The sequence below is a fragment of the Vanellus vanellus genome (genome assembly GCF_965231255.1).
Source record: "Vanellus vanellus genome assembly, chromosome: 23".
In the NCBI taxonomy this organism is placed as follows: Eukaryota; Metazoa; Chordata; class Aves; order Charadriiformes; family Charadriidae; genus Vanellus; species Vanellus vanellus.
Window position 1 is genome coordinate 276,009 of NC_138928.1, and position 21,867 is coordinate 297,875.

The window sequence follows — 21,867 nt, forward strand, 5'->3', positions numbered from 1 at the left end:
ATCAGGTAAAGTCTCACTTGGAAACTGAGACCTTGGTCCCAGGCTACAGGTTGGATCATGCACTGGGGAAAATCAGCAAAGCTGAGGGGAGTTTGAGAGTTTTCTTGGCGTTGAGTTAACAGACTCCATTGAGCTAGATGGGCTCTCCAGTCCACAGAGAGGACAGCAAAACCACAGTGCCAGGATGTGTGAACACACTGGAGCATTTCCCGTGTCACCCAAATCTCATCCAGTTCTGATGCTTCTGTCCCCAGATTCTCGGATACTTTGACATTGGTTTCACCTCTGTCTTCACAGTCGAAATCGTCTTGAAGGTGAGTCCCTCTGCCCTGTGGTCCTGGCCATGGTCATGACCCAGACATGGGTCTAGACCCTTCTGGCCATGGGCACTCATGCTCTTTGGGCACAAGCTTGAGGTCCCAGTGAGGAGGTGCTGCCGGCTAATCCTCACATTCCCAGAGTTCAAGCAGTCCAGGTGGCGCATGACCTGCCCCAGGGGCCACACGTCCCCTCCAGTGAGGTCAAGCAGCCGAGCCGACTGTGCTGGGACACGGGGGCAGATGGGCCATGGCACCAGCTTTGTCATTCTGACATGCCCTCAAGAAAAACTTGAGAAAGCAATAGAAATCTATGGAGTAAAACATCAATCCAAGCAGCAGCTGCATGTTGCTCCCACTCCAAGTCTCCTTATTCTTCTCCTCTTTCCTTTGCTAAATGGCTGGGAAGCGTTCTGTCTCCAGCCCGTACAGTACAGAGGATTGCCAGCCAAAGTCAGCTTCCTGCCTGGCTGCAGAGGTAGAGGTCTGAGCAGGAGAGGGTCCCCAGGCCATGGAGCCATGAGAAGCCCCCCATGCCTCGTTCACCGCAGGGCTGTGGAGGGACTGTGTCCTCGAGCCCTGCCTGACCCCTCTCCCAACTCCTTCTGCTCCCCAGATGACAGCCTATGGTGCTTTCCTGCACAAAGGCTCCTTCTGCAGGAACTCTTTCAATATCCTCGACTTGCTGGTGGTTGCTGTCTCCCTCATCTCCATGGGAATTGAGTAAGCACCTCTATGTTTTGCGGGGTGGGCGCTGGCAGGTTTAGCCTGGCAGGGCAGTTGGGCTGCTGCGGCTCTCTGCTGGATGGAGAAGGAGCGAGCAGCCCGAGGGCAGGGCATGAGCCCGGGTGTTAGTGTCCATAAAGTCATGCTTAGGAGGACAGAGCGTGGACAACTGGGAGGCAGGGAGGCAAACTCCTTGAGTGTCAAAGAGCTGGGAAGGAATTCAATGCGGAGCTGCTGTCTCCAGCTGCCCGTGTCCCCTGGCCTTACGTGAGGTGATGATGGCTTAGTGACACCCGTGTGTCTCTGCCATCCCTTGCCCCTCATCCCTGGCTGCTTGCTGGGGCTGTGCCAGGCTGGCCTGGGCAGGGGAATGGCTCCGTCTCAGCTCTGCCTTCCTTCCCAGGTCCAGCGCCATCTCAGTGGTGAAGATCCTGCGGGTACTGAGGGTGCTGAGGCCTCTGCGAGCCATTAACCGGGCAAAGGGGCTAAAGGTAGGAGAGAGGCTGGGGCTGGGGGTCCTCATCCCATGGCAGTCCTGATGGGACGTTTTGTGGCAGGCAGCATGCCCTGTGAGGTTTGCGGGGCCAGGAACCCAATTCTCCCTCCCTGTCTGTGGAAGGGGTCGGCCCCTTCCCACTGCTCTCAGTAGGCTCCCACTGTCCCTGCGGCCCATCCCTGCAGTGAGAGGCTGTGGGACATGCAGCAGGTTCTTACCAGACATGCTCATGTGTGCTCTGTCCTCAACCTCCACAGCACGTGGTCCAGTGTGTGTTCGTGGCCATCAAGACTATCGGTAACATTGTGGTCGTCACGACACTGCTGCAGTTCATGTTTGCCTGCATCGGGGTCCAGCTCTTCAAGGTGAGAGGTGTCTCAGATGGTCAGGAGAGATAATTTGCTCAGGCACATCCTGGACAGGTTCTTCTAGTCATAGCGCTTGGGGATGGTGTCTCCCAGTGTTGAGGTCAGCACAGGCCATACTCTCTGTGCTCTGCAAGAAGACCTGCCTGCATCAGGCGTCCCAGCAGAATAGCCTGCAGTGGGAGGAGGGCAGAGAACACCCAGGATACTGTCAGGTCCAGACAGCATATGTAAAGGGGTCATCTGCCTCACCCCACTTAGTGCCTCGGTTTTCCCTTTCTAAGGCAGCAAGTGCTTCTGACTTCCTCTGCGCTTTGGATGCAAAGTGTTTCCTTTTTCACAGCACTACTCTTGCTGTCTGAGCCTGGGTTGCTCCAAGGCAGAGTTGGCCCTGGCTGAGCTCAGCTTTGTTCCAACAATAGAGCTTAAATTCCCAGCTGACATGGGGAGAGCTTTTAGGACACCCTGCAGGTTTAGCAGACCTGTCAGCATACCTTTACTTTTAGTTGATTCTATGGTTACTGCTTTCTTCCCTGTTTTCCAAATAGTTGGCTCCCAGATAGGATGAGCTCGATAGGTCTCAGCTCAGGACCCAGGAAGATTTATTCCCATCACTAGGCAACATTTACTTGGATCACCCTGGGATTGACCCCAGGGTCTGCCATGGCTCCTGAAAGACCCTGTGAACTGGGTTGCGTTGACATGCAGAGTGGGGAAGCCAGCTGGGGTGTGAGACAGGGGCCAGAGTCAGCACAGAGGCAGGGTGGGAACTGACTGTGTGCTGTGAAAAAGTCAAAGCTCCCCAGGGCTTCTGAAGTCACAGCCTCTCCTGATCTCTGTTAAATGCAGGGCAAGTTCTATAGATGCACAGATCCATCCAAGATGACAGAGAAGGAGTGCAGGTAAGAGCTCTTTGGAGCTCAGCCCCAGCAGGGCAGTAGCCAGGGAGGGGAGGAGGGGGGTGTGGTGGGGGCCACTTGTGTTTCTGCATGGGGATATTGCATCCGAAAAGTGGGGCTTAGGTCTTGTGCTGTTCTTCCTCACCCTACCATAAATCAGAAACAAGCACAGGGACATCATCCCCTCCCAGGGACCAACGAGACCTGGGCCAGCACCACAGCGGGTGGGCTGAGGAGGGGCCTGCCCAGTGAGCACCACATCCCTTCTGCTGCAGGGGCCATTTCATCAACTACGTGGACGGGGACCCCACGCAGATTGAGCTACAAGAGCGTGTCTGGTTGCACAGCAACTTCCACTTCGACAACGTCTTCTCAGCCATGATGTCACTTTTCACTGTCTCCACCTTTGAGGGCTGGCCAGAGTGAGTCTGGCTGTGTGCACGGCCTGCTGAGGGACAGGTCTGTGCTGGGAGCAGATCACTGCTGCCAGCTGGTAAAGAAAGAAGAGCTGCCCAGGCTGAGGAGCAGGGCTAGCCATCCTGGCAGTGGCTATGGAGCTGACAAGGTCATCCCAGCAGCCCTGTCCCACCATTGTTGGATTTGGCTTGTCCCCAGAGCTCTCTGTAACCTTCAAGAGGAGAGACAGTCTTTCCCTCCTAATTAGGATCTTTGTTGCCTCGCTTTTCCTCCTGTAGGCTGCTATACATGGCCATTGACACTAATGCTGAGGATACAGGCCCTATCTACAACTACCGGGTGGAGATTGCAATGTTTTTCATCATCTACATCATCCTCATTGCCTTCTTCATGATGAATATCTTTGTGGGCTTTGTCATTGTCACCTTCCAGGAGCAGGGGGAGAGCGAGTACAAGAACTGTGAGCTGGACAAGAACCAGGTAATGGGACTGCTGGGACAAGGCAAGGTGGACCAGCCCTGCATCTAGCACTGCTGGGGCTGGCTGATTTGGAGCCAGCCTCGGTGGTGGCACTGCTGGTGCAGATGAGTTGAACCTGCCCTGGGTCTGTTTGCTGCTGGCGCAGGGTCAGCTGGACACGTGCCTGGTACATTGCAAACCTTCCAAGGGAAGGGTAAAGTGGTCCAGAACCAGGGAGTGGGCCTTCTGATGCAGGTGGGATGCCCAGACTGAGCTAGAGCGGAGGCCAGCTGGAGCCAGTTTTGGACTCCCCAGTACAAAAGTGACATGGATATTCTGGAGTGAGTCCAGCAAAGGGCCACTGAGATCATTGAGGGTCTGGAGAGGCTGAGAGCTGACTCTGCTTGGTGCTGAGCTGACTCTGCTTGGTGCTGAGAAGAGAAGGCTCATAGGGATCCTACTTATGTGTATAAGTACCTAATGGGAGGGCGTAAAGAAGGTGGAGCAGGGCAAAAGGCAAGGGGCACAACCTGAAGAAAACAAGAAATTCTATTTAAACATGAAAAACCCCTTTTTTATGGTGAGAGTGGTAAAACACAGGTTGCCCAGAGAAGCTGTGAAGTCTCCATCTTTGGAGGTATTCAAAACCCAACTGGACACAGTCCTGGGCAACATGCTGTAGCTAGCCCTGCTTTGGGCAGGGAACTTTGACTAGACCATCTCCAGAGGCACCTTCCGCTATTGACCCTTCTGTGATGCTGTCATGCTGTGATTCTGTCTGGGGGCATCGAGGTTGAAAGTAGCAGAAGCAAGACTGGCATCGGCAGAGGAAGTAGCAAGTGCTGGGGATGACAGTTTAGACAGGGATGCCTGCTGAATGCGAGGAGGTGCTGGCATGCTCGTGTGCTGAGCAGAGGCAGCATGGGCACCTTGAGCTGAGGGTGCTGGGGGTGATGTGAGCTGCACATGAACCCAACAGAGATGGCCCCAGCCAGCTGGGTAGGGAAGGGCCTGCTCAGCACCTCCCAGGTGCAGAGAGAAAACTCAGTGCCCCCTTCATCCCTGGTTCATGTGAGGTCTTCAGGCTACTCTTGGCCAGTCCTGAGAGACCCTGGGAAAGTGCCATGACAACCAGGCAAACTCAGGACTGGAGGGATCATCACAAAGGCAGCACGGCAATCTCTGGAGGCAAGCGGTGGCTTTGGACACTTGGTCCCATGTGGGTGCTCTGGGGGTGTATTTGCAGAAAGCACAGCAGGTACTTGAACCGTCTCTGTCCCTGACCCATATCACTGGGCTGAGAGAAAAAGGGGGGATCCAACTTGTGTCTGTGGGGATATGTAGTGTTGCTAGTGGTGTTGACTCTGTTGACTCTGTGCCTCTGCCCCTGGTACTGCCTTGTGCCCCTCTGTGGGATCACACCTGCCCTTCTCTCCCCAGCGCCAGTGTGTGCAGTATGCGCTGAAGGCTCGCCCATTGCGGCGCTACATCCCTAAGAACCCCTACCAGTACCAGATCTGGTATGTGGTCACCTCCTCCTACTTTGAGTACCTCATGTTCTTCCTGATCCTGCTGAACACCATCTGCCTAGGCATGCAGGTAAGGGGCACACTGCCCACTGCAGGTGGTGGAAGGGAGTCCATGGCAGAGGGCAGGCTAGCTCAGCCCTACCACTTCCCAGAGACCTTCTGGGGAGGTCTTTCCTACACAACAAAGGTCATGGTGTGTGTTCAGTACCTTTGGGGATAGGGGCAAAGTGGGACTGGATGGATGTGGGGACCCCACAGAAGGGGCTGCAGGGAGCAAATTTCCTTTTTGATGACCATTGCTGAGCCATAGGTCTGTGGAAGGGGGGTCTGCATCCAGCACACACCGCAGCTCGCAACAGAGGCTGGACCTGCCATGAGCTAAAACAGCTGCTCCTGCCTTCTCCTCAGCATTACAACCAGTCTGCAGAAATGAACCATATCTCAGACATCCTCAACGTGGCCTTCACCATCCTCTTCACCCTGGAGATGATCCTCAAGCTTATGGCCTTTAAAGCCAAGGTGAGACGAGAGCATGGTCTGGAGAGCAGGAGAGGGCCTTGGGACAGGCCAGGGGGGTCCATTTACCCCGCATTTGGCATCTCTCCAATACAAGCACCCCCAGGTCTGCAACTCCAGAGAACTTCCCCTTGTGTGACCCTTGGGGACCCCCATAACAGGACCTGTGAGTTTCTGGAAGGACTACTTTTTGTCAGGGCTACCCTTGCTAGCCAAATCCAACCCAATGCAGTTTTCATCTTCAGAGTCATTTGTCACTGGTGGGGTCATAGCTCTAGCCACCTCGATCCACCCTCCTCATTTCACAACATTGCAAGACAGGACCAAACAATTGTCCAGAGGGTACCAGGTCTGACCACCATCCCTTCCTCTTGTTCTCCCTGAGGTGCCAGAGGTCACTGATGATCCTTCCAGCACTCCTATCTCTGGGCTTCTGCAACTACCTCCTCCTTAACTTGACCCTTGTATGTTCACTCCTCTTCTATGGCTCTTCCCTGGCAGGGCTACTTCGGGGACCCCTGGAATGTCTTCGACTTCCTCATAGTGATTGGCAGCATCATTGATGTCATCCTCAGCGAGATTGATGTAAGTGTCAGGCTTCTTGGGCACGAGGGCATCCCTGCAGAGCACCGCTGATGGCACCCGCCTGAGCCTGTGCCATAGTGCCTGCCCTGGGGTGAGACAAGGATGCTGGTGTGGTGTCCAGCTCTGCAAAGTATTGGTGTCCTCTCCTCCTTCCCTTGCTCTGCTTGGTTCTGAGGAGGGAGAAGCCAGGATTGGTCCATGGCATGAGTGCATGGAGATCACAGACATGGCCCTGTGGCCCTTAAAGCACTGTTAAAAAGTAGGGGACCATCCCCAGCTGGCTGACATATCACACTGGCACCTCCCTTCCCCTGAATCTGTAGGCACTGGGATCCTGTGGAAAAGAGGCTGCTCACTCATGACTGGACCATAAGCAGCAGGACGCGTGCCAGCCCCTGCCCCACTCACCCTAACACACCCCGTGCACATGCCTGGACAGGCAGTCACCCACACATCCAACCTCAGATCAGTGCAGGTGGGAAGAAAAAGGGTTCCCACAGCTCCCTGCACCCACAGGACACTGCTGTGCCATGCCGGGGAGGGTAAGACCCCTCAAATTTCAAGGCATTTGCTTTGTGTGTGTCCCTTTATACAGCGATCCATACATATACACATACTGACTGTATATGTGTGCATATGTGTACTCTATACACTATTTCAGAAGCTCTACACCATATAAACTGTGTGGCTGGGTGGCTGCGGGCAGTGGCTATATGGTAAGCGCTCTGCTGGGAGCATTTTCAGAGCAGTGCTAGGAAGCCAGCATGCCACTGCCTTTCATAGCACTGGGACATCCACACCCCATGTCTAGCACTGAAAATGCTCCTCTGCACTAGGAGATTGTGTGCTGCATTTAGCAGATCTGATGGTAACTCCAGAAGCACCTGTAGGATCAGGTAGATTATAGATTAACCCTCTCTAGTGACTTTGCATGCCATCTCCTTTTGGGAGCAGGGCTTGCCAGCTCCGGTGCACTGCAGGGTGGTATCTGGCAGAGCTGCTGCCACTGCAACCCTTCAGCTGTTCTCTGTGCTGGGGAGGAGAAGGTGTTTAGGGACCCTTGGTGGTGGTCACTTTCTTGTCTGGAGGGTGGTCCAGGCCTCACAGAGCTGGGATGAGCAAAACCATCCACCTTCCTCCCCTGTGACAGCAACATGCTCCTCCCTGCACAGCCCTGCAGGTCGATACTGCTGTCTAGCCTCTGGGCTTCTCAGCCTTGATGAGCTCCCAGACTTCATGCCAGTGCCAGCAGCATTCATCCATCACCATGTCCTCCAGGACCCCAGCCTTGTCCCGCCAGCTCTCTGCACCTGTCACCTGGTTTCCCATTGCTGGCAGGGTATCATTTCCTAGTGTGCTACCTCTTTCCCCATCCTGTTGTCACTCGGGAATGAAGTTTGAAGGGTGCTCAAGGCCCTGCACTGGGCAGAGATTTGCAGTCCCTGTGGAGCGAGAGACCAGGTCTGTTGGCACAGATGCTAAGGTACTGTTGTGCTCAGCCATGGGTCTGTGGGGATGTCCAGGGACACAGGTCACAGGCATCCGAAGGAGTCCAGTGCCCTGGTTGGGCTGGCAGGGACTCACTGAGGTGCTGTGCTCTGTGTGCCACAACACTGTTGGCAGTGGCAGTGCTGTGCGGAAGGCCAGGCAGGATTTCAAGAATAGTCCTATATGGCCTGAGCTTCCCTGGTCCTGTTCCCCAGGTCTGGGTGCTGGGGCACTAAGAGCGCCAGTTTCACCTCCCAGGCCTCCAGGCTCTTCAGGGACCTCTGTCACAGGCAGTCCTGTTCTGGCCAGTCTCATGCTCTTGTGACCATCTGTGTCCCCTCCTGAGAGCAGAGCCCCTCATAGCTGCCCCACCCTTCCTCTATGTGCTTTCTTCTCCATCCAGCCCACATCTCTTCCAAGTGTCACCGATCTTTTCCCAGCCATCTGGTGATGTGCAGGGGGATTAGGATTAGGAGGTGGAGGGGCAACCTCACCTCCCCTTCCACTAAGTCTCCTCCCTGCTGAGAGATCAGTGCAAGGTGTGTCTGTTACCTCTGATCCCCAGGAGTTGTTTCCAACCACTTCACCCCCCATAGATCACTGTGCCGGTGCAGGCAGACCTTGGGGGCTGCAGTGTTTTCAGGAGGGTGGCTTTCACGAAACAAGCCTGCACCATGGTACAGGAGCGGTGGGTGACACCTCGCAGCAGCCGAGCCATTCTGGGTGGAACCCGCACACGCGACTCTGGTTTGCAAAGTCTGTCCTCTCCTCCTCTCTTTCTATTCTGGCTCTTTTCTCCTTCCTCATGTCTCTGTGTGTGGCTGTCAGGGTGAGGCAGTGGGGAGGGTTGTGCTGTCAGGAGCCCTCTGCTAGCCAGACCCTCGCAGCTATTCGGTTGTTGAGTTCCCCCAGACCACAGGGGGTATTGAGGGATCTGGGGCAAGAGGGAAGTAGGGATGGGGGCCCCTCTGTCAGTGCTACCCCAAGCTCTGAAGTGTAGGGGGCTGGCAGTGTCCGTGCTGCTATGTCACTCCTGCTCTGCCTGCCCTGGAAGCTCAGCCCCTTTGCAAGGGCCAAACCTGCCAGCCTACCCAAAGCCTCCTGCAGTGGCTGGCTGGGTCCCCAGGAACAAACCTGCTTTGTGCAGAGGGTGCTGGGGCTGGGCCACCCCACCAAGGGTCAGGTGTTGGTGTCTGTGCTGGGAAGGAGTGCCCCTGCCACAGAGTGTCCCGAGCTCTCTGCAGGGGAGTGTGTCTCCAGCCAGCTTTGAGGAGCCTCAAGGGATTGTGTGCGTGTGTGGGGGGGTGGGTGTTTGAGTGAGCACTCCTCTATGTGTGAACGTGTGTACCCTGTGTGTGCTGATGTGCATGCAGACCAGCAGTTCCTGCCTCTTGGTTAGGGCGTGAATGGTGCCAGGCAGTGGTTTGCCTCCTACTTACACATTGGGACTACCAGTCTTGCTCTCTGCCAGCAAACCTGCATCAGTTTCGTCTTGGTGTCCAAGCAGCTGTGCTGAGAGCAGCCCAGCTTGCTGCAGAGGAGACGTGGGCTGGTTTGAGCTGGTCACCTTACCTCCAGATCCCATCTGCCACAGCCCTGGGCCTGACCTGGGGGTGTCCATGGGAGGCAGCAAAATTACACGTTTGGCCGATTTCCTGGGCCATACCCTGCCCCAGACATATGTGTCACAGCAGGTGAGATGCAATGGGGCACAGAAGTGGGTAAGTGTGTTTCCCTGCCTATCCATCTGCTGCCCCTGCCCCTTAAAAGTCACGTTGTCTTGTCCGTGAGCCTGAGTGACAGTGGATCTCTGCCTGCCCTTCCCCTGTGCTCCTCCTTTTCCCCCAATCTCCGTCTTAATCCTTCTTCTGTGTCTGTGTCTTCTTTTGCTTCTGCAACCACCCATCCTTCCTTCTCTCTCATTCTTGCCTCACTTCTGCTGACTCTCTTATTTTCTTGACAGACTGTTCTTGCATCCAGTGGTGGATTGTACTGCCTCGGCGGAGGCTGTGATGGCATTGTAAATATCAGCTGCATGTGCTTGCAGTGTGCCCCTCTCCCCTTCGCTGCCCATGGCCATGCCAGCCTGCCTGCGGCCAGTGTTTGCATGTGTCCTGCATGTCACGAAGACACACCAGACCCAGCTGCTCTCTCCAGGGTCTAGCTCTCCCCATGCTGAGAGGGACTTGGGAGGCGAGACACACCACACACATACACCACTTCCCACCCTGAGATGTGCTGGCCCATCCCCAGCCCTCCTGGGTCGATCTGCTGGCCCAGCCCTGCCCTCCACCATCCCACCTCCCAGCACTGCAATACCTGACCTGAGCAGAGCATCTAACAAAGGTGTCCCTTGATGTTGAGAGCAGGACAGTTGGCCTTGGTTCTTCTGACCATCAACCTGTCTGTGTAAGGCCTGAAGCGATTTGCATGTGCAAATGGAGCCTCTGACACTTAGCTGGAGAACTGGCTAGAGGGGCAACTCTTGCACCATGCCTTCCCCTAGGGAGCTGGCTGTGTCCCATGGCTGCTGGCCTGATGTGCAGGGGGGCTGAGTGGGCCCAGTCCTGGGCTGGTAGCTGAGACCACCATGGGGGTGCAGTGGGGTACAGGTGCCCTGGGTTGACCCATAGGAGCTCCTGTAGGAGCTCTGAAAATGGGGAGAGGCTGGCTGCAGGGTCCCACGCACTGGAACCTCTTCCCAGGGGTCCCAGGGACCTGGTGCTGGGAACCACAGAGGGCAAGCTGGCCTTTGCTGGGCACTGGTGGGGACATGGTGCATGGGAGCTGATGAAATGTTCCTGACCACTGTGCTCCCTGGGCAGGTGCTAGGAACTAGGAGAGCGAAAGGCAAAAGAAAGAGGAGTGGGGAGAGGAGACGGTGTTTTCCAGTGCAGCCTTGGGAACTCAGAAATGCCAGACTGGGGAAGACGTAGCTTCTGGGGAGTGATGTTTACAGCTAGGCTTTGTGGTCCTGAAATAGCTGGGAGTGGGAGGGCTGGATGGTGGCAGCAGTAAAGGTCTGGGAGGCCAAGAGGGCAGTGGGAAAAGCATCCCAAGTGGCAATGGAGTCAGGAAGGATCAGCGCCTGGTAGAGGCCAGGAGAGTCTGCTCATGTTTCCTGGTGGCAGTGGCTGGGGCTGAGGCTGTGCGATGCTGGAGCAACTAAGGAATTGGGTGACAGGGCTCCCAGCATCTCCAACTGCCAGTGTCACAGGTGCTCCCAGAAAAAGCTGGCCCTTTGAGCCCAGGAGCTGTGCCTGTTGGCTCCCCTCCTGCCTGCCCATTCTGCGCCAAACCCAGGAGTCCCCAGCCCTGGGACATGGCTGTTTGCCCCTCCAAGGAGAGGCCTGCAGCCACTCCAAGAGAGTAAGCATCGCTGCAGGTAGGAGTGACACTGGGCAGCATCCTCCCCAGAGTCACCCTGCCTGAACGGCTCCTTTGGTCCATGAAAGCCCTGCTAGGACCTTCTCAAGCCTATCCTTCTGTGCTTAAACAGCCATCATTAACCCTTCGTGTCCCTGGTGCCTTACAAATAGGCCCTGAGGTGGGAGCATCCCATATGGTATGTGCTGGGCAAGAGCCTGGAGGGACCTGAGCCTGTCCTTGGGTGGCCCTGTCTGGCACGCAGCAAACAGCACGGCTCTCCCAGCCTGCGTTACAGCATGACTTTCTCCCTGCAGTGTCCCGTCCCCCTAGCTAATGGGATTGCCCTCATACCCATAACCAGGCATCCCGAGCAGCCTGGAGGGCAGACATGTGACAAAATGAGGCTGGGGAGATAAACTCATTGGGAAGGCTGGAAGGAAAGTGCTAGCAGATCCCTTTTGCAGTCTGGTCCTCCATGCAGGCAAGGGCTGTGGGGACCATGACTGGTGTCTCGGAAGGGAAATCTCATTACCCTTCACCCCCAGGACCTGGACACCCCCTTGTCTGCCTGGAGGCATCAGCACCCACTGCCCTCCAAGTGTTGTGCTCTTCCTGCAGGACTCTGATGACAACTCCCGTGTCTCCATCACTTTCTTCCGACTGTTCCGGGTGATGCGGCTGGTGAAGCTGCTGAGCCGGGGGGAAGGTGTCAGGACCCTCCTGTGGACCTTCATCAAGTCCTTCCAGGTACGAGAGGATCAGTGCTCCCCTCCCAGACAAGCACATGCCCTGGGCTGGCAAGAAGCTCGGATCCTCAGGCTAGCTGGGCAAGCAGTCTGTCCTCACCAGGCAGAGGAGGCAGTGCTGGCAGCCTGCTGGCATCAGACTGGACCAGGGGCTTGTGCTGTGTAGGAGAACATTGCCCGTATGGGTGGGAAGATGTGAGAGGTCTCCCTGGCTGACACCACCATGTGTCGGAGCTGGGCTGAGCAAGCAGGCAGGGCTTGCCTGGGCCTATCAGCCCTGGTCCCAGCAAAGCTTGCACCAAGTGGGTAGCTCAAGGGCATGCTGCACCATCTCAGCACACAGTCCCTGAGCCTGGGCAGCGCCCTCAGTGCTGAGCATACCTGGGTTGTGCTCAGCCTTTGTCCCAGCTGCAGAGACCCAGTGCTCCCTTGAGGGTTTGGCATAAGTTCCCCATGCATGAGAACTGGAGAGTGGGGCTAGTGGGAGGGTGGTTAGAGGAACAGGCAGAAAGTAAGCTGTCCCCTTCCCACAGTGGAGGCCTGGATGCTGGCCTTGTGCAGTAGCTCCAGGCCCAGCCTCCTGTCCCTGGGTTACATTGATTCTGGGCTGGGTTCTCACATAAGCCATGGTCCTTTTGTCACAGGCTCTGCCCTATGTAGCGCTGCTGATCGTGATGCTTTTTTTCATCTATGCTGTGATCGGGATGCAGGTGAGAGGCACAGGGGTGGAATTTGGGGAGACGGGATGGAGAGAAACTCTGCGAGGCACTCCCTGGGACTTTGCATATGATGGGACCATTTTACCCTGGCCAAGGATGCTTACAGCCCTAGCAGTCTCCTCCTAACCCTAACCCTAACTGCATCCCCAGGATGCAGCTAGGGCAACTGAAATATGCAACAAATAGCTCTTTCAGAGACAACAGCACAACCTAGACACACAGTCACCAGTACTTGTGTCTGGTTCTTAAGACCTCGCCTCCTTGGCCCAGATGAAGTGCAGTATAGACAGGGGCATTTTCAGCACAGGCAGGAATGTCCAAGGAGCTCGTGAGCCCCAGAGCACCCACAGCCTGGTCTCAGTCTCTTTTGGGGACACCCAAAGCCAAGTAAACAAGAGGAAGAGGAACTCTAGGGCAGGGGTGCTCTGGAGGGTGGTCAGTGCCTGAGAAAGCATGCTGGGGACCTGACAATGTGATTTACAGATGTTTGGGAAGATCGCCATGGTGGACGGAACACAGATCAACCGTAATAACAACTTCCAAACCTTTCCACAAGCTGTGCTGCTGCTCTTCAGGTCAGTCTTGTCTTGGCAAGCAAGCAGCTGCAGAAGGGAGCTGGGCTCAGAGTCGGCAGGGGAGCCCACCAGCTTGGACTAAGGGAGACCAGTGTTTCTGTAGTTGATTTCTTTTTTGCCCTACAGAAAAATCTCTTGCAGCAGTGGAAGCACTTCAGGAGTGGCTTTTGGTTTGCCTGGTGTGGCTGAGCTGCAGGAGAGAGGGGCACTTTGGTATTTCTATTCCAAATGTTTCCTCCCAGGCTGGATTTTAATCTGTGAATTGTGAAGAAGCTCAAGGGGAAGCAAGAGCTCAGCCCAAGGCTTTCCTTGACTCCAAACACTTCATCTTGGAGCTTTCAAATAGCAGAGTCCCCACAGCAGCACAACAAGCCTAGGATCCTGACCACTCTTTTCCCAGTGCCTCCCCATTCCCCTGTGTGCTGGGCTGGCCACAGCCCTCCCTGTGTGCCCAGCTCATGTACAGGGCAGGCAGGGACAAGCAGGCATCCCTTCTCCCCAGGTGTGCGACCGGCGAGGCCTGGCAGGAGATCCTGCTGGACTGCAGCTATGGCAAGCTGTGCGACCCTGAGTCAGACTTTGCTGAGGGCGAGGAGTACACCTGCGGCACGGGCTTCGCCTACTTCTATTTCATCAGCTTCTACATGCTCTGTGCCTTCCTGGTATGCTGACTCCCATGGAGCTCCCTTTGGCACCTCTATCTTGGCCCTAGGCAGCCCCTGGTGTTGAGTTAGCCTTGCACCTTGTGGGGCTGAGCCCACAGCACCCTCTTCCCAGGGGCATGATTCCCCAGCCCATCTACCCAGCCATGCTGTAAACTTGGCACTGCACTCCTGAGTGGCCCAGGGTCCATCATTAGTTCCTTCTCACAGCCCCCATATGCAGTTATGTCCGTGTTGGCTGTTGCAAGGGTGGAGAGGGAAGAGATGCCCTGTGTCTGCTGCAGGCTTTCACATGATCTCCTTGGGTGGGAGGCCCATCCCTGCAGGGGGTGACACACAGCGTCTCCAAGCTCCAGGGTAGCCCAGACCCCTTCTCCTCCCGAATGCACCTGCCTGCATTTTCCCATGGCTTTGGCCAGGGCTCAATGCTTCACTGTCCCTCTGCCCGGGGACCCGCTGAATGCTTGGCCCTACCCTAACTTGCATCCTTCACACCCGCTGCTCTGCTTTCAGATCATCAACCTCTTTGTGGCCGTCATCATGGACAACTTTGACTACCTCACACGTGACTGGTCCATCCTTGGGCCCCATCACCTGGACGAGTTCAAACGGATCTGGGCCGAGTACGACCCCGAGGCCAAGTGAGTGACACGGGTGGGAGTAGCACAGAGGGGATGGTCCATGGGGTGGGCTGCCCTGAGACACATATGGCAGTGCAAGCTGTGGCGCTGTCAAAGAGTTAGGTCCCAGCATCTCAGAGGTGGATGGGGACTTGCCAGTGTATTTCAGGGCTGATACAAGCCATCAGGATGTTTGGGGACATGAGACTTCCAGTCCTCTCTTCATCCAACCCTGGTGATGCTGCCAGCTCTTCCCATGCCACTGCGCACTTTCACCTGCTGTCTGGTGCCATGGGGAACAGCTGCTTTCCCTGAGAGACACATAGGGAAGTGTAGGGATTTGCCCACTGCAGGAGCGTGGGTCAGGCCATAAGGATGAACCCACCCAGCCCCTGCCTGAACCACTGTCTCCAATGTCTGCCACCACACTGCTGATGCAGCTTGTTGCCTCTGCAGGGGCAGAATCAAACACTTGGATGTAGTGACTCTGCTGAGACGCATCCAGCCTCCTCTGGGCTTTGGGAAGTTCTGCCCGCACCGTGTAGCTTGTAAGGTAAGAGCCAAGAGGGTGGCAGGGTGTGTGAGCACAGGGGCACCTTCCCCAAGCTGTCTCTGCATTTTCCCCAGGGAGGCTACGGGTGACAATCCGGCCAGCTTCCCCATGTCATGATTTATATGCATGCTCTGACCTCTTGTGTTTAAAGGAGGGGAGTATTCTGGGGGCAGGGGGAGATGGTCTTAACCTGCATGGGATTGATGTGTTTCAGGCTCCTGAAGATAAGGACTTGCCTATGCTCACCCTCACACCAAGGGGGGTGGCACAGGTGGGTCCGTATCTGCCCGACCTGGAGCCTTCAGTGCAGAGACACTCCAAAGCCACACTGGGGTACCCCACATCTGCATCTGGTGCAGGAGGGCAATGCTGGGCCTGAGTACCTGGCCACGTCAACTGGGCTATAGAATTGTTTCCAAGGGCTGATAGCACTGAGGGAGCTGGAAACACTGGCTCTGGAAGCATGAGTACACTTTTCCTGGCTTAGCTTATTCTGCACAAATCCAGGGTCTGTGTGAGGCTCACGTGTAAACCACATAGCGCAGGGGCTCAGGCACTCAGTGTGTAAGTCCTCATGGGTCTTGGGCAAACTCATTAGGAGGTTTGATCCCCAGATCCCTCACAGCAGCTTGGGGCACTTTCTGGAGGGTGGAGCGCAAGACAGAGTGACTCCCATCTCCTTGAGTGCAATGTTGTGTCTCTTGCTGCCTGGTTGTATAGCCTGGAGAAAAGGAGCCTGAGGGGAGACCTTATTGCTCTCCACACCTGCCTGAAAGGAGGTTGTAGTGAGGTGGGTATTGGTCTCTTTTCCCAACTAGCGAGTGATAGGACAAGAGGAAATGGCCTCAAGTTGCACCAGGGGAGATTTAGATTGGATATTAGGAAAAATTTCTTCACTGAAAGGGTTGTCAAGCATTGAAACAGGCTGCCCAGGGAAGCAGTGGAGTCACCATTCCTGGAGGTATTTAAAAGACATGTAGATGTGGCACTTTGGGACATGGTTTAGTGGTAGACTTGGCCGTGTTAGGTTTACGGTTGGACTCAATGATCTTAAAGGTCTTTTCCAACCTAAATGATTCTATGATTTTCTCCCATAGCACCGCTGCCCCATAGGTTTGGTTATTGCCACAGATCTGACCTGGCTCTCCCCACAGCTTGGTCTGGTTTAGTTGGCTGGTTAGGACGAGTGATGTTGCTGCTCCTGTCCCATGTGCTGCCAAGCAGTGGTGCAGAGCCTCACGGGCCTGGGCAGAGCGAGTAGAGCTGGGAGGACTCCTTGGCTGGCAGTTCAGTGCCCCAAGCAGAGCCTCTCCTGGGCCAGTGTGGCTGCCCCTGAGCCAGGACAGGTTGTGTGTTTGCGGGGAGCTGCCAGCCTGCTCTGCCACCTGGGGTCACAGTTGTTGGTTCACTGTGCAGCGTCTAGTGTGCATGAACATGCCCCTGAACAGCGATGGCACTGTCACCTTCAATGCAACCCTTTTTGCGCTGGTGAGGACAGCCCTCAAGATCAAGACAGAAGGTAAGTGATGCTCCTGTCTGCCTCTACAGCCTGATGGGGGAACTGTCTCCTTGTGCTGCAGGGTGCTGGTTACACACTGTTCTCCCACTCTGTCCGGGTACCTCAGGGCACTTGCCTATGGGGCTAGACCCTCTGGTGCAACCCTTGGCTTTGTGCTATTAATTATGTCGTTATGTTATGACTGGAGACTGTGGGCACATGCATGGGGCTGCTCAGGCCAAGCCTGGAGGACATTATTAGCTGCGGGCACAGGTGTTGCAGCCCTGAAAAGTGAACCGATGCCACCCCAGCTGTGTCTCTTCACTCTGAACAGCTCAGGAGCGATTCTGATGCAGTTCCCATCCCTGCCACAATGCACAACCACTGGCCTCCCTTCCTGCACTGTTGAGTGTAGTCTGATCTCCCCCTGCCCCCAGCATAGCACCACTTGCTCCAGTTTTGCATTGCTCCATTTTGCATAATCTCAGACTGGAATGGAAGGGGATGGATCCTCTTTGAATTTAGCTGTGCTGGGGAGGAGTTGCTTTCACCCCCTTCCTTGCCAGCAGCATGGTTCACAAAGCCCTGCTTTGGGAAGATGCCACGCCAGCTTGTTTCCATGCCTGTGGGTTAGCCAGTATCACACGAGCAGCTCTATGGCTGGGCTAGGGCAGCCAGCTCTGGCAGGAGGTAATGTTGGGCAGTGGTGGGCCACTGGGACTGGTGTCTTCCAGCAGCATGGCACGGGTGCCTTCCCTCCAGCTGGGGTGGCGAACGTGGCCTCAAGCACAGCACAGGCAGCTCTGGGAGGAGCGCAGGAGATCTTGGAGCATGCACAGAGACAGATGGAGATTGTAGGCGAGTAGGAATGGTAGAGCCTGTGAGAGCACCAAAGGGGAGGTTGAAATCTGTTGATCACCAGAACAGAGATGATGGCACTAATGCTCCACCTGTTTGCTACGTCTGACTCACTCTATAGTTAAAGTCTTTTTGCTAAAATCAAACCCTCGTTCTTACAAAGTTCATTTTTGTTGGGTGGGGAGGCTGGAGAGGAGCTGTTACACCCTGGAGGAGTCTGGCCAGGTTTTCACATGCTTTGTCTTAACTCATGTTCATGTTCCCCTGGGAATGAACCGTTCTGTCCTGCTCGCTTTTCTCACAGGTAACTTTGAGCAGTCCAATGAGGAGCTCAGAGCCATTATAAAAAAAATCTGGAAGCGAACGAGTATGAAGCTTTTGGACCAGGTCATCCCACCTATTGGAGGTATGTCACCTAGTGGTACTTCCCAGACGGGCAGGGCGACACCTGGTCGGGGTCTCAGCTGCTCCCACAGCTTGGGGCCTTGTGATAGGCAGTATCATCAGGTTGGTATTGTCAGGTTTGCATCCTCTCCTGCAGATGATGAGGTGACAGTGGGCAAATTCTATGCTACTTTCCTCATCCAAGAGCATTTCAGGAAGTTCATGAAGCGCCAGGAGGAGTATTATGGGTACCGGCCCAAAAAGAACCCTGTGGAGATCCAGGTTGGTAGCGTGTGAGTGGTGCTGGAGGGGTGACCCTTCCTTGAGGACAGGCAAGTTGTGGTCGGGAGCCCTGCAGATCAGGGAAGAGGCTTCCCCCAGCTCAGGAAGTCCAGGGTGACTTAGAGAGACAGAACTGCAATGACATAGGGACCTCTGTGCCTCAGGCTCTGGAAATGAGGTGGCCCCAAGTGAACCAGCCCTGAACTGGCCCTGAGCACTCCACCACTGAGGGTGACCTTAGTCTCCAGGGTGCAGGTAACTCTGGAAGCAAAGGAAATCTTTAACTCTCTGACCCGCTGACTTCAGCCGCAGAGAGGGCTCAGCAGGGTCTGAGACTTACCAAGCAGTTTTAAGGCCTGGAAACGCCCACCACAGACCAACGTCTGGGCTGAATGCTGCTCATCCAGGCCCTTATCCACCTACTCTTCTCCATTCTCAAGGCCTTCTTCCTTCCTCACCTCAGCAGTGTTGCGGATAGTTCTGTGTGCCTGGTGCTCTCTGTATCATCTCTCATTGCCGAGTACAACATAAGGTGGAGAGGGGCTGATGTGCCTGGTCTTGAGCAGGACCGCTGCAGTCAGAGAAGCCTGCGCAGCAGCCCTGAAGGATGCTGTCAGGGTGGGATGGGAGGGAATTTATGTACATGACCAGAGCAGCTGGGATGTCCACAGCCTCTCCTGAGGAAATCACTTGTAGAGATGAAAGACCAGACCCCAAAGGTGCAAGGTAAGGAAAAGAGCCAGGCCCCAAATCAGATAGCTCCAGATCAGGGACAAAGGTACAGCTGCCCCGTGGGTATCACCAGCTTGACCCTTCATCGGGCTGCCCTTAGCGTACCCCTTTGCGGACAGCATTAGCCCAGAAGCTGTTTCACCAAGCACAGAGCCAGCCAGTTGCAAGGTGACCCGTGGCCTGTCCCTGGTAGAATACCTGGCAGGGCAGTGTGGCTTACCAGGTTAGTATGATTCATCATGTTTCCTTCTCCAAAGCCCAAAGTGAGAGGGGTGGTGGGGCCAGGACACATCCAGCCATGCCTTCTTGTCCCTACCAGGCTGGGCTGAGGAGCATTGAAGAAGAAGCTGCTCCTGAAATCCATCGGGCCATTTCTGGGGACCTGACTGCTGAGGAAGAGCTGGAGAGAGCAATGGTGGAGGCTGCCATGGAGGAGGGAATATACAGGGTGAGCACAGCCCTCGGGGAACCCCAGGTGGTGGTAGTCCCACCCAGCCCCCATTGCAATGTATTGGTGGTGGGTCAGCTTGGCTACCAGCAGCTGGAGGACAGTCCACAGAGGTGTGCTTGACCATGAAAGACAGTGTGGACCACAAGGATGGATCAGCACTTTTTTCCTCTTCCTGAGCATCAGGACATCCTGGTTGAGTCATCCGGGGCCACCTGCTGTCTGCCTCAGTTTCCCTTCTGTAAAAGGGCCCTGCTCATTTGCCTGGAGGGGGTGTGCTGAATGCATACCCACAGGTTTGGAGGGCCCCATTCACACCTTCTGCCAGGCTAAGGCAAGACAGCTCAGGTGTCATCATCACCAGAGCAGGAACAGATTCATTTCCCACTCCTGGGAGTCTTTAAGACACCTGGGCAGCTTTGGTGTTGCAGGATTGTACCTCCTGCTGCGTCCAGCGGTGCCCTCTGCTCAGGCTGTCCCACAGAGGTGGCAGGATTTTGTCACGCACAGTGCTGGCTCTCTTCCCAGTGCTGCTGCATGACCATCACCCCTCAGTGCCCCAGTTTCCCCACCTGAGCAGTGAGGCTTTTGAAACCACACGGTCTGCGAGGCCCGAGCAGGGAGACAAGGAGATTGCTGTTCCCACAGTCTGCCCCCCATGTCTCTTCTGATGGGAATGGCCCCAGACCAGCCCAGAGCTCCAGGCCTCCCCTGATGCCCTCCCTGTTGGTTGCAGAGGACGGGTGGCTTGTTTGGCCAGGTCGACAGCTTCCTAGAGCCCAGCAGCCCCCTGCAGCCACATGTGGCCAGCCAGAGGCCCCTGCAGTTCACGGAGGTGGGCAGTGAGGATCTCGATTCCCCCGTCTTCCTTGATGACTTCCCCCACGAAGGCAACACCAACGTCAACAATGCCAACAGCAATGACTGGCTGGATGGGTAAGGGCTGGTGAGCCTCGCATGGGCAGGTGAGGAGGGGCAGAGCTGGGCCATGCCTGGAGGCTCCTAGTGGGGCTGTGCTGACCGCTGGCTGCACATCGGTCTTGCCAAAGGGCTCTTTGTGAATGGGTAAGGTCTGGAGAAGTGTCTGAGTTGCAGCAGCGAGGTCCCTGCAGACTGGGGGAGGGGAATCATGCACTGGCCGTGAAAGTGTTTCCATGGACACAGGAGCTTTGTGCAGAAATTCAGCCCTGGGGTCTGAGCCAGGGCCCAGGGCAGGGGGCACGGAGGGCAGATACCCCAGCCTGGCACTCCCAGAGATGTCCCCAGAACATGCAGGGTAGCTCCAGGACTGGTGTGTGGCTCCACGCATCACCATGTATGACTTCCTATGCCCCCTCTTGTTCTTCCCGTCACTCCTTCATCTCGGTGTCGTGAGGATCGAGGTGGACAGCAGAGCTCAAGGGATCTCAGGAATGACCCTTCCCCCTTCCCCGCCAATCTCTGAGTGCCAGGCTGGGTAGGGGCCACCAGCACAGGTACAAGGGACAAGGGTTACCAATGTAAGAGGATGTACTTAATCCTACTTCTTGGGGTCTCCACCCTGTTCATCTGTCCCAGGTGCCCCTCCTGGTCTGCCCCCCCAGCTGCATTCCCCAAGGTGGAGAAGGTGGGGAGGGCTGCACCTGTGGGTGGAACTGGTCTCAGCATATAGTCCCTGCTCAGGCTGACCCACCTGCTTGTCCTTGTCAGGATGGAGTATGAGGATGAGGTGCTGAGAAAGACGGTGCCAGCAGCATCCAGGCAACCAGTGCGGGGTAAGTCAGCATCATTACTCTTCTGGGGGATCTGGATCAGCCCTAGGGCAAGGGAAGTCCTCCTACAACAGGGGCTGATGTTGGCAGGCAGAAGGAGACACAGACCCCAAAAACTTGGAGGTTATCTGAGAGCCCTGAGCATAGCAGGACCTGTCTGGGAAGCTCCGGGAGTCCCACCTTCCCACCCTCGGGGGTGATGGAGTGTGGAGCCAGTGTCTCGGGCTGGGGGAAGACTGGCCACCCCCAGGCAGCAGGCCCACAAGACCATGTCCATTTCCATGAACAGAGACTTCTGCTTCCCAGCTGGGAGTGAGGAGCCAGCACAGGGCAGTGGGCAGGCGCTGGGACCTTTGTTGGTCCTGAGCCCCTAAACCCTTCGGTTCCCTGACTCTAGTTAACCCATTCCCAGCTCTGGGTGGCAGTGGTGTCCTTGCTGTTGTGCCCATCTTATGTCCCCTCACCTTTCCCTCTCCCAGAGCGCAACCACCCCTTACCCATGGAGAGGCTGCAATGGAGGCTGACCAGGAGGCGAGGGGCCACCTCTGGGGGTCGCCCAGCATCAGAGCTGCACCTAGTGCCCCAGGAGGTAAAGGGGGCAATTTATGTCCAGAGGCAGCAAAGTGGGGGACAAGGGTGAACCTCCCTCCCCTCCTGGGAAAGGCTGTCACAGCTGTGTTGGGGAAGAGTTGGTCTCTAGGGCTCCCCACCACGAAGCCAGCTTTGCTGGAGCTTTCCTTTCTGATCAGCTCAGGGAAGGAGCCAAGCCCCCACCCCAGTGCTGCAGTGGGCACAGGGTGCTCATCCAAGCTGGGACAGCTCGAAGCAGCGTGTCTCTGGCTCCCCACCTGCCTCCAGAGCCAGGGCAGAAAA

At 55.9% G+C, this 21,867-nt stretch overlaps 1 protein-coding gene across 10 annotated transcripts in view; it reads left to right on the forward strand.

The window, feature by feature from the left end:
• Window positions 1–21,867, forward strand: part of CACNA1S (calcium voltage-gated channel subunit alpha1 S) — a 48,290-nt gene that overhangs the window by 25,229 nt on the left and 1,194 nt on the right. For 4 of the 10 annotated variants that reach the window (XM_082494402.1, XM_082494404.1, XM_082494403.1 and 1 more), the window contains 24 exons: window positions 255–314; window positions 934–1,040; window positions 1,447–1,534; window positions 1,797–1,904; window positions 2,754–2,806; window positions 3,079–3,225; window positions 3,499–3,700; window positions 5,120–5,278; window positions 5,617–5,727; window positions 6,226–6,309; window positions 9,761–9,817; window positions 11,785–11,913; window positions 12,557–12,622; window positions 13,115–13,206; window positions 13,709–13,868; window positions 14,382–14,509; window positions 14,945–15,041; window positions 16,458–16,560; window positions 17,702–17,803; window positions 17,939–18,063; window positions 19,115–19,243; window positions 19,980–20,179; window positions 20,933–20,997; window positions 21,474–21,583. In XM_082494402.1, the coding sequence (XP_082350528.1) occupies window positions 255–314; window positions 934–1,040; window positions 1,447–1,534; window positions 1,797–1,904; window positions 2,754–2,806; window positions 3,079–3,225; window positions 3,499–3,700; window positions 5,120–5,278; window positions 5,617–5,727; window positions 6,226–6,309; window positions 9,761–9,817; window positions 11,785–11,913; window positions 12,557–12,622; window positions 13,115–13,206; window positions 13,709–13,868; window positions 14,382–14,509; window positions 14,945–15,041; window positions 16,458–16,560; window positions 17,702–17,803; window positions 17,939–18,063; window positions 19,115–19,243; window positions 19,980–20,179; window positions 20,933–20,997; window positions 21,474–21,583 (2,682 nt within the window). Of the gene's footprint in view, window positions 1–254; window positions 315–933; window positions 1,041–1,446; window positions 1,535–1,796; window positions 1,905–2,753; window positions 2,807–3,078; window positions 3,226–3,498; window positions 3,701–5,119; window positions 5,279–5,616; window positions 5,728–6,225; window positions 6,310–9,760; window positions 9,818–11,784; window positions 11,914–12,556; window positions 12,623–13,114; window positions 13,207–13,708; window positions 13,869–14,381; window positions 14,510–14,944; window positions 15,042–15,761; window positions 15,832–16,457; window positions 16,561–17,701; window positions 17,804–17,938; window positions 18,064–19,052; window positions 19,244–19,979; window positions 20,190–20,932; window positions 20,998–21,473; window positions 21,584–21,867 lie in introns of those variants that run through there. The other 6 variants (XR_014269980.1, XM_082494405.1, XR_014269981.1 and 3 more) reach the window with 5 other exon arrangements.